This window comes from Danio rerio, chromosome 7 (assembly GCF_049306965.1).
Source record: "Danio rerio strain Tuebingen ecotype United States chromosome 7, GRCz12tu, whole genome shotgun sequence".
Lineage (NCBI taxonomy): Eukaryota > Metazoa > Chordata > Actinopteri > Cypriniformes > Danionidae > Danio > Danio rerio.
Window position 1 is genome coordinate 56,408,673 of NC_133182.1, and position 22,151 is coordinate 56,430,823.

The 22,151-nt window shown below is 34.1% G+C and overlaps 1 protein-coding gene across 1 annotated transcript in view; it reads right to left on the bottom strand.

Moving 5' to 3' along the window:
• The window catches only part of piezo1 (piezo type mechanosensitive ion channel component 1 (Er blood group)), a 188,287-nt gene that overhangs the window by 121,195 nt on the left and 44,941 nt on the right, over positions 1-22,151 (bottom strand). The window contains exon 2 of the mRNA XM_691263.10: positions 3,002-3,097. Within this exon, the coding sequence (XP_696355.4) occupies positions 3,002-3,097 (96 nt within the window). The remainder of the gene's footprint in view (positions 1-3,001; positions 3,098-22,151) is intronic.

Sequence of the window (22,151 nt, forward strand, 5' to 3'; positions counted from 1 at the left end):
GCATTTATTTTATCTCTTTTTTATTGCAGTTGACAATTGACACAAATCAAAACATTATTTTTAATTCATTTATTTATTTTTATGTCATTAGAGGCAAAACTTTTGAAATTGGCATAAAGCACACAAATCAACCAACATTTTATTTAGCGTTTTAATAATTGCAGATAATATTTTAAGGAAAATAAATGTTTTGGAAAATGTTTAATTGAATTATTATTATATATAGATTTTCTATGTTTTAAAAAATATATAAATATGATTAAAAGGTTTAATATAACAAAAATATTACAATTTCCAAGTTATTCATTTTTGTCAATTTTATCAATTGACAAAAGCACACAAATCAACCAATAATTTAGATCAATGTCAAAATAAATACAGGTAATAATTTAATTCTGGAAAAATGTGTTTGAAATTTTTTTTTAAATAATACAAATAAATATAAAATATATATTTTCCTATTTTGTTATCAAATATAAATATAAGAGTTGTAAATAAAACAATAATATTACTAATACTACAGTTTCCAAGTTATGCATTTTACCTTGTATTTTTGCTTTACACAGCAATTCTCAAAAGCACACGAATCCCCATTGCTGCCACATTCAGCAGTACATTGTAAGTGCCCCATTATGCTTTTTCAGATATCGCCTTTAATGCAGTGTGTAATGTAGCTGTTTGTGAAGGTCTGCAAAGTTGTAAGATCAAAGTGCATAATAATTAAAATGATTGTCTGTGTTCTTTATAATAGAGAATCAATTCTGAACCATCAAATCTGCCCTTTTTTGTTTATTATGAGAGAATTCGCAAGTATGAGGCGCCATGTAAGGTTTACATCAAAATTCATCACTTCATGTTACTGGATACAAAAACAAACACATAAGAAAAAAAGGCTTACACATCCTCTAATAATGTTCTATCCTCTAAGAAAATTTCACAAGAAATCTCAACAGTGGATATAATTCCATTTAGCAAAAATGCACAAAAACTACATGCACACAATTGAGTAAACTTTATACCTGAAAAAAAGCATGAACTACATCATTGAGCATACGCATTAAAAAAGTCGTAACACATCATGTGATGAAAATAAGTGCGATATGATAGCATGAAATGACAAACCAGCAGACCAACCACACTGTAAAGCATCTGAAATGTTGTTTGGGTCAATCTAAAATTCCTTAGCCAAAGTCCATCATCAAAGTGGTTCAGTATTATTACCTTCCAGAACTGTCACACACCCCCGAAAGCCACAGTGTATTCATAACATTTTGTCTTTTTCTTCTGACACAGAATCCTAACTACACCAAGACCCGCAATCAAATCTTTTCTATGTTTAAAGGAATTTGGTTCTAACCATATGCGACAGTAATGCGCAAATTTTTTTTTTTTTTTCGTGACTTTGCAGCAGAACAACAACATATTTTACTATAACAAAGATGCCCTCAGGTACAGATTATGTGCTTTATTCAGTGTTAAATGCTACTAGTGGGTGAAATGCCAATTTACTTGCCATTTAATCTGATACTACTCAAAGCAGCAGGACAGTTCACCTCAGATCTTGAAAATAAAATTACTAGAGGATGGTTTGAAAATTAAAGTCTTGAAAGAACTGTGATTCAGTGCAAAAAACAAATCAAGTTACCTAATAATAATGTTAAAAAGGTCAAATATGTATTAATTCGGCGAAGCAGTGGCGCAGTAGGTAGTGCTGTCGCCTCACAGTAAGAAGGTTGCTGGGTTGCTGGTTCAAGCCTCGGCTCAGTTGGCTCAGTCCAAAGACATGCGGTACAGGTGAATTGGGTAGGCTGAATTGTCCGTAGTGCATGAGTGTGTGTGTGAATGTGTGTGTGGATGTTTCCCAGAGATGGGTTGTGGCTGGAAGGGCATCCGCTGCATAAAAACTTGCTGGATAAGTTGGCGGTTCATTCCGCTGTAGCGACCACAGGTTTAATAAAGGGACTAAGCCGACAAGAAAAAAAATGAATGAATGAATTATTTCGATTAAAAACCTTTACTTCACTTCTGTCATGTCACGTCACTTTTGGTGCAGACAGCCAAATTGCTTGTCACTGGATTCTTATTGTGTCATGTGTTATTAGGACACGTTGTGAGGACACACACACACACACACACACACACACACACACACACACATATATATATATATATATATATATATATATATATATATATATAAAAATATATGAGCGGAGTTTCTTCCTGATGCATCGGGAAGAAAGTGGTGGAAAAATGACAAACTTTAATAAACTTTAGTGAATAAACATAAAACAAACAGGCAGCAGCAGACCCTCATGGCCACTACCAACAAACTGATAGCAAAACAAAAACTAAAGGCCTGGTCTTTCCTCGTCTTCCACTGCTATATCTCCTCCTATTTAGTTTCCAGAGCTTCTCTGTGAGACTTGAGACTGGTGGTGCAGAAAGGTGACAGTCGTTAACACTCAGGCCACCAGCCTCATTCCACTTTCACGGCTCTCAGCCCATGATAAAAATAAATAAATAACAGTTTCTATTTAGAAAAATGTGTCTTGTTTGTTGATTTAGGTCATGTGATTCATATTTCGCACTCCGAACTTCTGTTAAGAGTGCATACTAAGACTTTTCAGGGTGTGAACGATTTAGTGCATTGGAAGAATTTTGAGACTGAGGCAGCACTTAAAACAGCTGCTGACCTGATCAGTGCACAGCCTCCTGAACAAGTGTGCTGATTGAAACACACCGCAACAATACAAAGTCTGTGAAGGTCAAAGGTCAAATATTTCTAAAATTCTCTAATAACAAAATTATCCAAGTTATTCTGTCCCCTCGGCATTGCTCAACTATAAAACCGCGACCTCTGAGGCAGAGCAATGCAATCCAGCACTCCAGAGATGCCACACACGACTGATCATTTAGCAATCGTTTAGTTGTGCAATTGACTGTTTTTCTAGTCAGGCAGACTATTGCAACATTGAGAATACAAGCGTGAGAAACTTACCTCGTAGTGTGTGCTTGTTGGGCCACTGAAACCATGGTAATAGCAGCAGGTACAGAAGGTAGACTAAAGACAAGGCATTGTAGCGAAATATGCAGGCTGTGGAAAACACATGAGAAAAAAAGAGATTAGTTTGTACAGAAACATCAAACACTGAATCACAAACAGTTGAACAGTCAAAATTATTCACCCTGCTGTGATTTTATTTTTTTAATATTTCTAAAACTACGTTTAACAGAGCGAGGATTTTTTCACAGTATTTTCTATAATATTTTTTTTTCAGCTTTTTTGCTTTATTTCGGATAGAATAAAAGCAGTGTTTAATTTTTAAAAACCATTTAAGTCAAATTATTGGCCACTTTAAGCATTTGACTACAGAAAATAAACTTTGTTATACAATTACTTGCCTAATTACCCTCATAGATATTTACATTAGATGTCGTCTACGCTATTGTTGTCTATTGAAAGGAATGCGTCAATAGAGCCGCCATTTTAGTATCAGGTAGCGCTCCTTTGAAATGAATGTTGGACCAAGGTGCAGTGGACTAGGACTAGGACTAGGCCATCCATTCTGGACTAGGCCATCCAGAATCAGAGATATAAACACATATACACATAAATCTATGATACGGTCCGTATGCGATATCTAGTGTTTATATCTATGAATTAACCTCACTTGCCTTATTAACCGAATTAACCTAGTTAAGCCTTTAAATGTCATATTTAGCTCAATAAAGTATCTTGAAAATATCTAGTAAAATTTTATTTACTGTCATCATGGCAAATATAAAATGAATCAGTTACTAGAAATGAGTTATTAAAACTATTATGTTTAGAACTGTTTTTAACGAAATCTTCTCTCAGTGAAACAGAAATTGGCTAATAATTTAGGGGCTAAGATTTCTTACTTCAACTAATACTTGCAAATTACAGTATTGAGCAAAATAAATAAATAAATGCAATTCTCCAAAAACCGTGAACCGAAAATGTAAAGTTTTGCTAACAAAAATAAAGAACTGCAATGTTAAAATTAAGTTGACAAATAAAAATTAATTTGCAAACAAAAAAAGAACTGCAAATAAATATCAAGCAAAGCGAAAAACTCTAAAATATTTGCATATATATATATATATATATATATATATATATATATATATATATATATATATATATATATATATATATATATATATATAGTATAGGCAAATCATGTTTATAGCATTGCCTTTACAAAACCTGTCCAGTCAATTGCAATTCATTTTTATTAGTTTTTTAGTCAATCGTAAGTTTGCAATGCTGTTTTCACTTTATACTTCACGTTTCAGAGTTTTTCACTTTGTGGCCCTGATTTGATAAGAGGTGGAGTCAAGGGAACTTGGGCTTTTACAGGCCTGCCTGTAAGTTCCCTTGACTCTGCCCCCTTGTCAAATCAGCAAATCAGAGACACAAAGTGAAATGCAAATAATTAAATTGTAAATATATATATATATATATATATATATATATTTATTAAAGATTTGCATCTTTTTTTTTACCCAATACCTTATTTTTTGTTTGCAAAACTTTCTTTTATTTTGCTAGTATATATGGCCCTATTGACTCCATAAATTTGACTTTTCACAATGTTGCAGCAAAAAGGTGCTCTTTTTATATCCAAGCAGAACTGCGTTCAAATAAACCCTCAGTACTCAAGTCTTTGATAATGTCGATGGTACCCTCTTGAACCTTTAATTGCTCTAATCAGGCAGGGAGCTCAGTGTGTAAAGCATTCTGGGACTAGTTCCCATAACTTTGAGAGGTTGCCAAGGCATACAGGAGTTCCCTGCCTCCTGCTGCGAACAGAGAATGAAGGGTTTCCCTGACTCGCTTTTTCCAACACCACCTCAGATTCTCCAAAACACTTTGCTGTCCCTCAATCTCGAACTCAAGTAAATAACTGAAGTCTTTGTTTGAGAAGTCTGTCTCTGGCTAGTGGCCATAAAGTGTCTCGGGCCTGAAGGCTACAGAGCTGAAACTACCATTACCATGCAGGAACAAAGACCTACAGTGTTTCTGGGGCAGTTCATATAGCCTCATGACTTCACCAGAAAAACAGTCTATTATTGTGAGGGGAAACTGTGATGGAAATCCCAGAGGTGAACTTGGAAAGCTGGTTTCTTTGATAGCCCTTGGTGATCGAAGTCTTTATAAATGCGATGGAAGGATCTAGCTTTGATGAAAGCTCTGAGAAATGAGAAGCTGCGGAGTGATCAAAGCGCGGTTCTGCCGGAGTCACCTGAGGCTCATCTGGCTAACACTGAAACAGCAGCAGCTGTGATCTAATAGAAACACAGCAGGGGCTGGTAAAACACTAATCATAAGCAAGCACTGGAGGCTTATGGCTTATTTTTCCAACTACTCCTGTTGCACTAACCGCACTTGGCAGAAGAAGTGTGCAGAGAGCAAGATAGGAGTCACTGTCAGGAATCTATTAAAATACTAAATATGTTTGAGAATTATAATGTAATTGGTTTTATGTGGATTTTATTATGTTGTGTAGTTGTTGTTTTTTGTTGTTGTTTTTTTTAGGGCGGGGGGGGGGGGGGTTTGGTTGGGGGGCTGTGATTTTTTAATAATATGTCATATTAAGTGATTCTTGTTTAAAATATGGCCAACAAACTTCTTTTTGTGGCATTAAACACTGATGACTATAGCTGAATGACATCATGCTACATATCTTATTGTAATGTGTGGCATGGAATGACCCAAACCATATATTTTGATGTTTTTTATCAAATATAAAGACTATTCAAATGAATAAAATTATATTTCCATATGTTTGCTTCCACTCAAATAACCATTATAAAAAAGTTTACTCAAATTACATTTACGTTTAGTCATTCAGCAGGCGCTTTTGTCCAAAGCAACTTACAATTGCGATTAAGTGATTCAACAAAAATTACAGCATAAATCTGCAGATCATAAATTATAAAATGCAGCATAAATATGTTTACTCTGAATATTTTCATTTGTTAAACTGTATGAGACTGGATTAATCTAAATATATTAAAACTATGATTGTGATGTATTTGCGACGCAGTGTCGCAGTAGTTAGTGCTGTCACCTCACAGCAAGAAGGTCGCTGGTTCATGTTTACATGTTCTCCCTGCGTTCGCATGGGTTTCCTCTGGGTGCTCCGGTTTCCCCCACAGTCCAAAGACATGCGGTACAGGTGAATTGGGTAAGCTAAATTGTCCGTAGTGTATGAGTGTGAATGAGTGTGTGGATATTTCCCAGAGTTGGGTTGCAACTTGTAGGACCTGCACTGCGTAAAAACATGCTTGATAAGTTGGCGGTTCATTCCGCTGTGGCGACCCCAGATTAATAAAAAGACTAAGCCGAAAAGTAAATGAATGAATGAATTATGATGTATATAAAACACATTCGAGTTCACTAGTGCACTTACAACCAAACACACTGTTTAATTTATGCTATCTGATCAATATAAAACTGTTTTTTTATATCTTCATGTTGTTCTCATATCTTGAATTTAGGCATTATTATTATTATTGTGATTATTACTTCCTTTATTTAGCCAGGAGATCACATTGAGACAGTATTGTCTCTTCTTCCAGTGAGACCTGGTCAAGATGCCATTGAGCACATAAAGTTTCACATACAAATCACAAAAAAAAAAAAAAAAAAAAAACAATACCACACAATATTCAAAATCACCATTCGTACAAAGATCAGATCATAAAAATAATTACAAGTATATTTTATTATGTTGTACAGAAGATGTTTAAAAGTACTCAGAGTCGGAAGAGATTAAGCTGATTTTGCAGGTCATTCCAAACCCTATAGGAGCATAAAAGGAAAAGCATGTTTGCCAAGGTCTGACAATACCCTTGAGGCTGTTAAAGGAATACAGAAACCAAATCTAGAGTGTTGGGTATTTATGTGAAATGTTAACAAATTAGAAAGATGGGATGGTAGTTTACCTAGGAGAGCCTTTAAATTAAATAAGTACAAATGTAATATCCTCCTTTGATATAAAGATAACCAGTCTAAGGAATCGTACAAAATACAGTAATGCATCCGTGAGTCTGCACCTGTGTCAAAGCGTATCGCTGCATGATAAACAAAATCTAGTTTTTTGAGTAGCGGCTGCATGCATATATAGATGATCACCATAATCAATTATAGACAAAAATGTAATCTCTACAAATGTCTTACTGTCCTTATGAGGAAAAAAAATACATAATAATAATAAAAAAAAATACTATTTAAGAAACCTAATTTTGGCCTAAGCATTTTCAATAGCTTGTCAATGTGTAAATCAAAGTTAATCTCTTGTGAATCTAAATACCTCGATATTTGTAGGAGCTAACTCTTTCTATTTGTACACCATTCAACGATGTAATTGTTTGGTCTGTTACCTTAGTAAAAATCAGTGTCTCTTCTAAAAAATATATCTAAATAAAAAAAATATCTAAATAATAAGCAGTGTCTCTTCTAAATAAAATGACTCTTGTACATCCTGTAAATAATATTTTAAACAGTGCATTTCTTGATCTTCTGTAAACAAATATTTTACTGTAAATAATAATTTTGATGCAATGGAGAATATGCCATCTTATATTTGTAGGAGCTAACTTTTTCTATTTGTACACCATTCAACAATGTAATTGTCTGGTCTGTTACCTTAGTAAAAATCATACATTTAGTCTTTTTTGAATTTAAAACCAATTTTAAATCCTCCAACTTACACTTGAATACTTGAAAAGTGTTCTGTAAAATACTGTACAGCTAGGTTTAAGGAGTGTGCAGCTGTATATATTGTTGTATAATCTGCATACAGGTGTTTTTTTTTTTTTTTTAACTGAATCTATTCCATGACCTAAATTGTTAAGGTAAATAGAAAATAACAACACAGCTAAAACAGATCCTTGGGGAACCCCAGTGTTGACGTTAAGAAAGGTTGAATTTATATGACAATTGTTTTTATTTCAACAGTCACACATTGAGTGCGTTCTGAAAAATTATTTTCAAAATTTTGTGTGTGCAGTGGAATAATTTCAGATTCATGCTCCTTTTTGATGACTTTTCCATGACTTATTTCACAATATATTATTATTATTATTATTATACGGGAACACTTTTTGATTTAACTCTTATTGCAGTCAAACGCTACGGTAAACAATTTCAGCAACCTCACAGCTAATATAAGGTCATTAGATTGAAACTGCATGCATGTTTTATTTTAATTTTAAGATATGATTTGCTGTTTTTATATAAGTTAGGCTTCATCCACAGAGCATTACAACTTGCTAACATGCCTTTTTTTAATAGAAACCAAGAAAATATAAATAGTATGCATTATTGTATATTTTATACAGCTAAACGATTTGGCCTAAAATCAAAATCTCGATTAATAGAACATTTTAACTCGATTACGATTAATAAATGGTTGTATTATTTAATAAAAATTTTTGCCCTCATAGTTCACTGACAAAATTTGTACAGTAAATATACACACATATTACAAGTGAGAGATTTTTGAAAGGGTGCATTATTTGATTTTAAAATAATTGAAGGAAACGCACATTATCTAGCGGTGACGCAGAAGGTAGTGCTGTCGTCTCACAGCTAGGTTGCAGGTTCGAGCCTTGGCTGGGTCAGTTAGCGTTTCTGTGTGGAGTTTGCATGTTCTCCCTGCGTTCGCGTGGGTTTCCTCTGGGTTCTCCGGTTTTCAAATACATGCGATACAGGTGAATTGGGTAGGCTAAATTGTCCGTGTGTATGTGTGTGTATGTTTTCCAGAGATGGATTACGGCTGGAAGGGCATCCACTGTGTAAAAAGGTGCTGGATAAGCTGGCGGTTCATTCCGCTGTGGTGACCCTGGATTAATAAAGGGACTAAGCCGAAAAGAAAATAAATGAATGAATGAATGAACACACTATCTACTATCTATCAATTTATTGAACATCAATGCTGAACAACTGAAGTAAAACACACATGCCTAAAACCAATTTTTCTTATAAAAAAGTTAAAGCATTTTTCTGTAACCTTCCCCAGCCTTGTGCCTCGAGACAATCCTGTCTTTGAGGTCTACAGACAATTCCTTTGTCTTCATGCTTGGTTGGACACATACCCCTGGGTCAACCCTGGCACCTTATATAGACAGGTGTATGCTTTTCAAATCAAGTTGAATTAACTGATTTCATCACAGGTGAACTCCAATTAAGCTGCCAAAAACATCTCAAGAATGATCAGAAACAGAATGTACTTGAGCTCAATTTAGAGCTTCACGGCAAAGGCTGTGAATACTTCTGTACATGTGTTTTTTCAGGTTTTTTTTTTATATATAAATTTTCAACAATTTTAAAAACTTTTTTCACATTGTCATTATGGGTTATTGTGTGTAGAATTTTGAGTAAATAAATAAATTTAATCCATTTTAGAATAAGGCTGTAACAATAAAAAATATGGAAAAAGTGAAGCGCTATCAATACTTTCCGGATGCACTGCATTAGCAGTACATGTAAAGCATTTATACAACATTTACTAATGCATTATTAACATCCAAATTCATGCTTGTTAACATTAGTTTAAGCACTGTGAGTTAACATGAACTAACAATGAACATTGTATTTTCATTAACTAACATGAAAAGATACAGTAATAAATGTTCATATTAGTAAATGCATTAACCTACATTAATATAACACAAGCTTATTGTAAAGTGTTACAATAGTTTTATTACAGAATACCTATTGAGGAAATTTTGTTCATTCATTCATTTGCCTTTGGCGTATTTCCTTTATTTATCAGGGGTCAGCACAGCAAAATGAACCGCCAACTTATCCAGCATATGTTTTACACAGTAGATGCCCTTTCGGCTGCAACCCAGCACTGGGAAACATCCACACTCATTCACACACATATACTATGGGTAATTTCGATTATTCAATTTAACTGTAGTGCATGTGTTTGGACTGTGGTTGAAACCGGAGCACCCAGAGGAAACCCTCACCAACATGGGGAGAACATGCAAACTCCACACAGAAAAGCCAACTGACCCAGCTGGAACTCGAATGAGTGACCTTCTTGCTGTGAGGTGACAGTGCTAACTGAGCTACTGTGTTGCCGAATGTTATGTTTCTCTACTAATTCAGTTCCATCATCCTCCTAAAAATATTAAAAAAAAAATGTATATGAATATGCCAGCAAAAAGAAACACAAAACCAGGGTTATTTTGCAATCCTAGTTCCTAGTCTATAAAATGTTTTACCATCTTCTGTGCTTTTGCTCATGTGCTGTCTTCCTCTCACTATTTGATTTTGGCTGCCATCGCATTCACCCTTCTGCAGTCTCCAATTTTTTCCATTGCTTACTCTAATCCCATAAACACATTCATCCAGCTGTCACTTTTAAGGAAACACTAGAATTTTCCATCTATTCTAATTAATGAAAGATGACAAGTGCAGACTGATGTACACTTATTTATTTAAGACTACAAAATAGACAAGGAAAAACATTATGGGAACATGGAGAAATACAAATATTCGTCAAAGGGACTGACAGTACAAATAGTGCAAAAATATACTACTACTACTACTACTACTACTAATAATAATAATAATAATAATAATAATAATTATTATTATTATTATTATTATTATATTAATAATAATAATAATAGTAATAATAATAACAACAATATTAATAATATGAAATAATGATAATAATAATAATAATAATTATTATTATTATTATTATTATTATGATTATTATTGTTATTATTATTATTATTGTTAATATTAATATTATATTGTATTTTTTCTAATATTTTGCATGAATTAAAATGTATTATGATTCTTTTTCTAAAGATGTTCGGTGATTAAAATAGTATTTTAATAAATATATTCATTTAATAAATCTGTTTTGTTTAAATGCACCAAAATATATTACCTATACTCACTTAGAAATGGATTAACGTATTAAATTTTAAAATGGGGTGTACCCAATTATGCTGAGCACTGTGTACAGTATATGAGAACCCATGACACAGAGCTCCATTAAGCTATGAAAGGGTGACGTGTGAGCAGTAAAAGTTCCTCCAGGATGGTATAATCATATGAGAGGGCCGGTCTGTACTGGGACGCCTGTGTTTATAGTTCCACCTTTGAGTGTCTCTGCTGTCCTGCACTGAACTGCTTCATGACACTAAATGGCTGCAGGAAATTATGGTAATTTTGGACCTGGAAAAACCAACAGCCACACCACAGGACCAGGATCAGGACATACCTGCTCTACAAAACATGCACACCACAGTTAAAAAAAGCCTGTAGACATCAACGCAGACACACTGCCCTGCCAAGGCCTAGTCTACTCAGCAACCATCCAACCTTCAGTTTACTGCATTATAAGCATGTTCATCAGAGACTCAAGCTTCCGTTCAGGAATCATTCTAACATGACCTGTTCCACTTAAACCATGGTCACACTGCACTTTTCTCCCCACAGACTTCCATTCATACGCACGCAAATGTGGAAGACCTAAGACGCAAGCTTGTGTGACAAGTTTCACAGGTAATGTCTAGATAGGATGCAGCTGCGGATAGGCATATCAATATAGCACATTTTTTATGACACTGTTTAACAATAATTAATATTTTTACAGTACTGTGATGGTTGGGATTAGGACTGGGGTGGGGCTAGATGTTAATAAAATACAATCAATGGGAAATTTAATAAGCAATATAAATCGCTTTCGTTAACTTCCGGCCATGACCGTATCTGATCTAGCAACAACCGTTTCGCAGTTGGCTGCATTGCAAAGTTCAAGCTTGATGAACTTTTACCTGCGAAATCGCATCACATGACTGTGTGGGACCAATCAAAGACCAAAACATGACCTCTCTGGACAGAAATGTGGAAATATGGACCAATCCCTCGCTTATTTATGTCTAATTGTCTTGTTATATCCCGCCACTTTTTGCAGCGCTGTATGACAGAATTTCACAAGCTCAAACTCTACTTACTGTGTCATTAGAGTTGAAGTCAGAATCATTAGTCTTAGTAAATTATTAGGCCCCTATATAGATATTTTCCCAATTTCTGTCTAACAGAAAGAAGATTTTGTTCAACAGTTCTAAACATAATAGTTTAATAACTCATCTCTAATAACTGATTTATTTTATCTTTGCCATGATGACAGTAGATAATAATTCTACTAGATAGTTTTCAAGACCCTAGTATTCAGTTTAAAGTGAGTGAGGGTGGGGGGGGCCCGTAATCACGCGGCCCCACGTCGTCGCGATTTTCAATTATTGACAATCCAGGAACCGCAATAATCAAACTTTTGGGAACAACTGTGTTCGGAACCAAAGTTCACAGAACTGTGTTCTCTGAACTCCTCTCAAGGTGGAGTACTTCATTCTGATTGCATGCCGCCGAACCGCGTCATAGCCAATGAAGACGCGCCGCTGTTTCTCGCCGCCGGTTCTCGTTAAAAAATGAATGACTTCTGGCTACTTTGACGCTCTCGCCGCTTTCGGTTTGTGATCGCTCCTCAGTTTGTGAAGGATTCCCCGCGTTGTCGCTCCACCCCGCCTCATTTCCCCGCTCCTCAATTTGTGACATAGATATATACACTAGATATCGCATAGGGACCCTGAGCATGCGTCAATAGCGCCGCCACATTGGCTCCCAGGACAAATGTCATTCAATCGCACTAGTCAAGACAGTGTTATTACGTGAAGATGCGGGACTTTAACACTGTCTACGGGTGTAGTAACGAGCAAACAAAGAAAACAAATTACAAAGGCAGAACATTTCATAGGTAAGATTAAGTTTTTTATGTTTTTGTATGTTCTGAAATTTGTGCTAAACAGATAGGCTAGTTAGCGTTATTGATGATAACAGTCACTTACTGCATTCATCATAAGGCAAAGCAGCTCCAACTCGCACTAAATACTCAGCTTATGCTAGTTTTGTTGAATAAAATCAGCAAACAATGCAAAAGAAATATGACAACGAGATGCTGCGCTGCCAGAAACTTGTATTATTGTCGGCGATTGAACGAGTCGTTCATAACAGAGAATTATTCACAAACAAATCGCTTCCTCTGTCAGTATGAAAAGATGAAAAACTAAAATTTTCATAATTAAAAAAAAAATTACATACTAACATCCAGGATAACTCCCGTTCATAGGTATATGTGTATATATCTGGCTCTGACAATTTTTTTATAATTTGTTTAGGAGATTGACTGATTTGGAGATTTTTCTCTATGTACAGTTGTGGCCTTTTTTAAATGTACGCGAGTGTGTAAAGATGTCAAAGTTTAACATTGTGCAGTAAAATCAATCTGCTGCATCTGACAATATTGCTGTGTCATTAATATAACGTAAACAACCCCGGGGTCATAATCCAATGAAAAAAAAAGTATAATTGAAAGGTTGATGGTTTTTTATTTCCATCTAGCTTTTATGTAATTATTAAATACTATTTTATCTTCGGTAGGACAAGGATAAAATATGGTAATTCTAATAGTTTAATAATATATACAAGACTTTTGGATATTACTAAATTGAATCGTGACCCCTACTTTGAAAACCACTGGTGTAGACAATAAAAAAAAATCTATAAATAAATATATATATATATATATATATATATATATATATATATATATATATATATATATATATATATATATATATATATATATATATATATATATATATATATACACGTAATGTCTGTTTAACAAAGAGAAAATTTTGTTCAACATTTTTTTAAGCATAATAGTTTTAATAACTCATTTCTAATAACTGGTTTATTTGATCATTGCCATGATGACAGAAAATAATAGCTGAAAAAAACAAAAAAAAAAAAAACAAATAAGACTTCCTCCAGAACAAAAAATATTATCAGCCATGCTTTGAAAATGCCCTTGCTCTGTTAAACATCAATTGGGAAATATTTGAAAAATATATATTTAATAATTTTGACTACCTGCATCTGCAAGCCTGCATTCTTTGTTTTGAACTGCCTAATCTGCCGTCTCTAAAGTGACATCTACAGAATGTTAATTATATATTTAACACCCTGCTGCAACTGCACAGCTTTGTTGTAAGTCAAACGAAGTCAAAGTTCCATTTAGGGCACCAAAGTTCGTAGGCCATTATGTGCGTGTGTGAGTGTAACACTGGCGTTAATTGTCATACTTTACATTTCATTGTATTTTGATTAAATAATAATGCTTATGTCATTCAAACAGTTTCTGCTTTTTCCATTTCAGAACAAATGTACTCATCATGACATCAGTGTATTCCTGTCATAATTTCAAGCTGCATTTAGGTGCTCTTCTTTGGGTGTCTGTGTTTATGTTACTGCTGGTAAAGTGACTGACAGAGCAGTTCTAGATAAAGTTCAAGTCCCCATTTCGAGAGACAAATAGTAATAACACTGTCCCGCTCATTCACACAGAGACAGACAGAGTTCAGACAGCCTTCATAATTAAATAGAGGCCTTTCTGTGGTTTAGCGCTTACAGACATTGCTCCATATCAGATTTGATTAGGCAAGCAGCCCTACTTTAATTTATCATATTTTCTGGGATTTTACAATAAACTCTTTATTACTGGATTCTGCTATCTGGTTCACATTTTCCACACTGTACACATAATAGGGAACTAGATTTCTATACGTATTGTGTATTGTATTTCATGGTTTAAAAAACATAATAATAACTAATAACATCATTTAATGCACAGGTAGTAGCTATCAGTTTTGATCAGTGGCTTCGAATGTTATTAATCCATAGATTGTACGTTATCAGTGGTTATCAGCTCATAGATATGGGCAAGTAGGGGCCTTCTGTTATCATCCATCCACATGGTTAATCAGCTATAGATCAGATGGCTGCAGATGCAAGTTATTGAGAATTATTTATATTATTTATTAAATTTCCCATTAATTGTAGTTTTTTAACGTCTACCTACCCCAACCCTAAACCCAACCGTCACAGTAATTTAAAAACAGATCTGAATGTGGAGTTCTCTACTTGTATAGCTGATTAATCATGTGGATGGATGATAACAACCTTCTGAGCTTAGCAGTAGGCGCAGAAAGCCCCTGCTGTCCCATATCTATCAACTGATAACTACTGATAATACCAATTCAATCGATTGATAACATTCGAAGCAGGTGTTTTGATCACAGTTTAAAATGTCCTTCTCTCAATTATTAGTAGTAACCATAGCAACTCAGTAAAGGATTCTTTATTCCTCTGCGTAATCTTGAAGATGTCAACATGTACTGTACCAGGGAGGATTAACCAACTCAAGTATAGTCCAATTTATTTGCAAAGAAGTTGCTACACTTTATATGAGCTATTAGATATGCTTGTGTCATTATGTCATTATGTCTCTTACATGCACACCCTCTCTGTCTTCCAAAAATGTCTGAATCAGGAGCTAAAAGCTCTAACATATTATAACTGATGATAATTTGGTCAAAAATTGCTCTAAAAAAAGCAAAACTAATTTTAACTTGTCTAAAACTTTTCAAATGATCATGAAGCACGGGATAATCAATAGCATGTTGTGCGTTAAATCATTTTAAATGCACTTGACGGAGTCAACTGCTCCTGCTTCACGTCAAGTGGTTCTTTGGATTTAAAATCCTTTAATGCAAGGCAACCGGTTGATTACACCTTAATAAAACTAAAACAAATCTAAAAATAAACTAGGACTAGTATGCAAAAAAAGGTTTTAGATTTAACTCAATTTTGTGAGAAAAAAAAAACTGAATATCATAGAAAAATTCGGGCTTGGTAAACTTTCACTCATTTTGAACTAAGAACTGTAACAACAATTTTATTTTTTATTTTTTATCTATCTATGACAAATTGTCTAGGAGCTATGATCAAAAAAAAAAGCAAACAAATACACTTTACCTACACTGTAACAATGTTATGACAAATTGTCAACATATTTTAATATTTGTAAGTTGCTTTAACTTTTTTTAATAACTTAATCAGGCTTCAACTCTTTTTTTAGTTATACAAAGCTTAACTTACTATTTTTATTCTGTTTAATTAATGTAAGGTTGAGATGATAAAAAATAAGGCATTTTTACAGTGTATGGTCTGATTCGGCTGACTGTATGTGATGATGTAGTGTAGGGGACAATCTGACCAAGTTTCAACTCTCTAGGTCTCTAAGTGATACAAATTAGTGAAGATAAAAAGTATTATAATATTAATAATCCTAACAAAAACAAAAGGGTTTCAGCCCTCTGTACTTGAACCCTTAAATATGAGAAAAGCAACATCACACTTAGCACCATGCATGCTTTCGCCCCCCTTAACAAAGCACAGATATTCAGTGCTTCGTTACACTTAGCTGATAAATGTGAGACAGTGTTAACCACTAATGGCTGAGCACAAGTCTGGATATGAAGACTGAATCCCCCCCCTGGGTCACATCTCAGTCTGCTCTGTTGTCAGTATACAGGGACGTAGACGACTTATCTCCTTCTCACTCATTCTTCAGTGCTCTCACCATGGGCTCTTACAACTCCTTCAGAGTCTTTATGGATTAGGGGGTGTATTACAGGAAGATCCTAACTTTAAAATCGTATCCTATCAGTTTGGTAAACATGGTGATTCCAGTTAGGATCACATTTAGGACAAAATTGATTACAGAACTAAGCATGTTATCTTATCTTAACTACAGATAGGAAGGTTGTCCTAACTTAACATACAAAAAAAAAACCAAAAAAAAACTTTAGAGCAACCTGATAGCTATTCTAATTTTAAAATTATTAGAAAGCTACTGAATTTTTTTTTTTAAAAAGCTTATAATTGTGCTGTCCAACACTGGCATTATCTTTATAGATGATTGAAAATGAAGAACAAGTATGTTTACTGGTATAAAGATTCTTTGAGGACCCCGAAGATTTGTTGTTATATTTCCATGTCAAATCACTCATAAGTAATTACAGACTGCTACGCAACATGATATTATAAATCATTGCAGTTTGCACAGGAACTGCACAGGAACTGCCAGCATTACAGACACCAAAAGGAGTATTAAGGAAGATGAAGTCATCTACCTCCCTGAATAAATGCCTTACACACTTCAGGAATTCTCTCCACATGCATTTCCAATACAGTTTAGATACCGTTTCATAGGACAAGGGCATCTATTTAGGAAGATTTTACCAGTGATATTTTGAAGAATTCCTTCCTTTCAGTGTCTGCCATAATTTTAATGTTGTTTTTTCATAGATGAATATGGCCACGGTGTAAATGCACAGTACAGTTACGATCGTATTGCCACATTAGATGGTTATAATAACATGATATCGTTTCCTTCAGTGATTTCCTGAAGATAAAAACCAAAAAATAACTCAACTGGAATAACTACAGCAGTCGCGATCATCAATCTTATGTGAAGCAAGAGATCGCGATGACATATGATGAGGTGTGCAGGTGCTGTAGTGGTGTCCCAATTCTTAGGGGTAAATTTTGAAGCCCTTCCCCTTCACACTCAAGGGCCAGGGTTTCAAGGACCAAGGGGAAGGGATAAGGGTAAAAACAGAACTGAGATTGGGCCTAATAGCTAAAAAACAAGTTAAAAAAAACTTATGTTTTTAGTTTTTTTTAAAAGGCTTTGTTTATTCATTTTGTTTAGGCTAACTCATTAGCAGCTCACTAGTATTGGTTGCATGGTAAAAGAGTGGGTCTAAATAAAATAGCGAAACCCTTTCTAAGTTTTTGTGAAGGCTTGTATTTTACAGTACTGCAAAAATGCTCAAAATAGTTTCTGTCAATGTTCTCAAACAATTATATTTCATTTAAGAGTCACACGATGTCACATCTGCCTAATACATGCAAACATGTTAAATTAAATAAAATCAATAATTTTGTTCTACACTACAAGACAAAAGTCTTGTCGTCGATCCCAGATGTAAGAGCAACAAAAAACAACTTGGCTTCTAGTTGATCATTTGGAAAAGTGGCAGAAGCTACATTTTTCTTATGAATCTTCTGTTGAACTGCATCCTAATCATCACAAATACTGCAGAAGACCTATTGAACCCTCATGAACCCAAGACTCACAGAAATCAGTCTATTTTGGTGAAGGAAAAATCATGGTTTGGGGTCACATTCAGTATGTGGGTGTGTGAGAGATCTGCAGAGTGGATGGCAACATCAACAGCCTGAGGTATCAAGACATTTGTGCTCCCTATTGCTCTATCCATTCTTCAGCTGGATAGCGCTCCTTCTCATACTTCAGTCTGAAAGTTCCTGAAAGCAAAGAAGCTCAAGGTGCTCCAGGATTGGCCAGCCGAGTCACCAGATATGAACATTATTGAGCATGTCTGGGGTAAGATAAAAGAGGAGGCATTGAAGATGAATCCAAAGAATCTTGATGAACTCTGAGTACTGCAAGAATGCTTTCTTTGCCATTCCAGATGAAACAATATTCATTCTTTTTCCACTGCATCATGACTTTATATTCTATACTGTACATTATTGCTGTTAAGTGACAAGACTTTTGTCTAAGCAAAGACAGACCTTACTGTCCTTATTAAAAAATTCAAAATCAAGGCATGATCATATTTTATTTTGGTAAAATAAGCATAATAGAAAGGCCTTTGCCTTTCATATTAGCCACTTCTGTGCAGTTTAATTCACAGAATTTCTACAAAGTATGTTGTATACTGTAAACTCTTTTTAGGAGTTTACAGTATACAACGCATATATATTTTCCTCATTTAAAATCGAAATTATGTTTACAAATCAATATTTTTCTGATCCCTTAAATCTGTGAAAAATATTAACAGACGTTTCTATATAATGTTTACATATTCTTTCTCTGTGAATTTGTTTTAAGTTTTTACTTCATATGTCACATCTATAACACTGGAAATGATCATTTGCTTCTTAAATTAGCTTGTGATCCTAATTTAACATATTAAGTTAAGACCTAAGATAAGAAACTTTCTGTAATACATCCCCCAGGTCTCTTAAATGTCACTAACTACCATAGACTATGAGTTTAGCTGCCATGGCTCTGAGAAGCACACCCTCTAAATGTGAATTAAGCAACAGTGCTAAATGGTCTCTACGGATCCGCTCACACACTTGGCTGTCATGCCAAATATAGTTTTTAAATGTGCTATGCTTCAAAAACAGCCCCATTGACAAGTTCACAAAACAATCTGTTCTGAAGCTCAGTGAAAAAGCTGTTCAGACATTGTTTAAAATGTCACTGGAATTTCTATGAAAAGCAAAGAAAAAGCACTCTCTTATAAAAAAAATAAATAAATAAACCATTGATGGATCAATTAAGAATTGCTAACAGACCTGGAACCTTTTTGTTATGAAAGTTTCTTTATAATGGAACAAAGTTCCTTATATATACAGTATGTAAACACTTCACATTAAAGGTGACATCAGATCAAATTTTTAGCTTTGTAGATGTATTTAGATTCTGCTGCGTCTGCTGGCTGAGAAATAAAACATGCAGTCAGTTTATGGCCATCATTTGACATGGATGAATTTAATGGCGGTTGTGACATAACTAGCTAGCTCTTTACATGTTCTCACCTCAAAGCAAACTGTGAACCTTCTTCCCACTCTTTTTTGTGAACAGTTAGCAAAGTGAATATCATTTTGCATCTAATTTAATATTTTAGATTTTATTTCTTAGCAAAATATCTTAAATATTTTGTGAAATCAAGCAATCTCTACTTGTATCCATAAATTTTTTTCCAACATAAGTTAAAAAAATAAATAAACAAATGTTTTAAAAGTTTTAAAATCGATAATAAACTAAATATATGTACAACAACCTGTCCAGGTCAGTATCCTCAGCAGTAAATACATGGAGCACTTTTTAACAAATGTGATTGTAAGGAAAATTATTGATAAAACCTAAAGTTAAAAAATGAAATTAAATAAAATATTGAATAAAATTATATAAAAGTTTTAAAGTTTTACTGAGATGATTGTTGGTGATTGTATGGGTTTTGGTCAGATTTAGTAACAATATATGAACAAAGAAAAATTAAGACCTGTTTTAAAAAAGTGTAAGTGCAACACAATATTTCAGTAAATTAAAGACTTTTTAAGGCCTAAACTTTGGATTTTGAGATTTAGACATTTTAAGTCTTTTTAAGACCCCGCAGAAACCCTGAAGTCAAATACAACCTTTTAATTAACCTTAAAATGTTTACACTGACAGTTTTTTTTCTGAATGCTTAAACCCTAACAGAGATTCTTATAGCACAATTTATAAAACGATTAATTCTTATAGCAAAACCACTCACTGAGTTGGCAAAATTAAAAGCACAAATAGTGCTTTGCACTCAGTTTGCTATTTTGTAACACACACTTTACAAAATTATAGATACAATCCCCTGCACAGCACTCTTTTTTGCGGATCTGTAAACACAGCTCACTGCTTTACACTGAATTTCCAAATGATAAACACACACCTAGCAAAACTATACACATGTATGGCTATTATTTACATTATTTTGCCAACTGCCTGGCCCACTGTCACATGAGAAAACTATTTGAGATAATTATTTCACTTTGCAATCAGTCCAACACCTTATATGACATGCTCACTCATGTTCAGAGACCAGAGCAGACCACATACGTCAATATATGGGACAATCTTAATTTCCATAGGGCTGCTTTGGTCAGCGACTGGTGTACAGATCCCCCACTCTTCACTGTTTTCAACCTCCCCCCATACTCTCTATTCTTGAATACAATTGAAGAGTTCTTCTCTGCCTGGCGCTGGAAGGTCTATGACCGTCATCCCCATCAATGCATAGCCCTTTTACAGGCAATAGAGAAGGCATGAGGGGATATTGACCAGGCATCATGTCAGGCCTGGATACGGCATTCCAGAAGATATTTTCCCCGGTGCCTGGACTAGAGGATATTGCTTGTGATGTAGATGAAATTTTGTGGCCGGACCCAGAGAGACGACACAATGTAGTCTGATTTATTTATTTTTTCTCAGTTAAATTACTATTTTGTGTTTTGACTTGGTAAATAAACACCAGTGCTTGAAGTTTGGATCCCTGTATGTTTACAGAACTATGAGGAAGTTCTGACAATATGAGACCTGCATGCTTACAGAAAATGAGTGTAAACAATTGGAAAAAACTGTAAATGTTTGATACAAAAATACAATTTTTACGAAGGTTTGAAGAGTTAAGGAAGGTTTATTAGCTTTTGAAAGAGAATTAAATGTTTTGCAGATTTGGTGAAGGGTTTTCGGTGTTTAGAGTTTTGCAAAAATACCAAATAGTTGCAAAAGAATGTGCTTAAGCCGTCAGAAAAAAAAACTAAATATATTAATAAAACCATCAACTGTTTTAAATTAATGACATTAAATTTTCTAAAATCACCAGTGTTGAAGAGTGTTACTTTTGAAAGTGAAGCATTATATTGAGTTACTCCCCAAAAAAGTAACTTGTCGTGTGACTTTGTTACTTTTTTAAGGTAAGTTTTGCATTACGTTATACTTTCGAGTTACTTTTTATCAGCTGAGGCTGGATCTATTTCAGAACTTGAGTGTATTTTTTTCTTCTTTTTTATAGAGAAGCTCTGATAATAATTTAGGGTTATGCTATCTTCTGAAAACATCCTAACGACATAGCTACTAATGCCATACAGATTAATAAAAGCTTAAAGAAATGTGTTTGCTACTTTTGTACTTTTTGCTTTATTAGTTATGTAAAATCACTCTCCATTGAGACAATACCCTTTTCCTTTCCTTTGATCCATTCAAAAGATTCAGAAAATTTCCATAGCATAAGTGTAGGTCTCTGCCATCTTTGTTTCTGTGATGCATGATTCAGTGTTCATTTTAATTCAGAAAAGCTAATAAATTAAAATAAAAAGTCACTTACATTACTTTTTTAAAAGTAACTCAAATATTATTACTTAACTTTTTTAAGTAATGTGCTACTTTACTAATTACTTAGAAAAGTAATATTATCACATAACTCGCATTACAGTTTTTCTTGTTTGCTTTGACCTGGTTAAAGAAACTAGGTTCCACTTCATTTTCATTTTCACTATCCCAGCAGAGCAAAAGACCGGTCTTGCAAATGTGTAAACTCTTTCT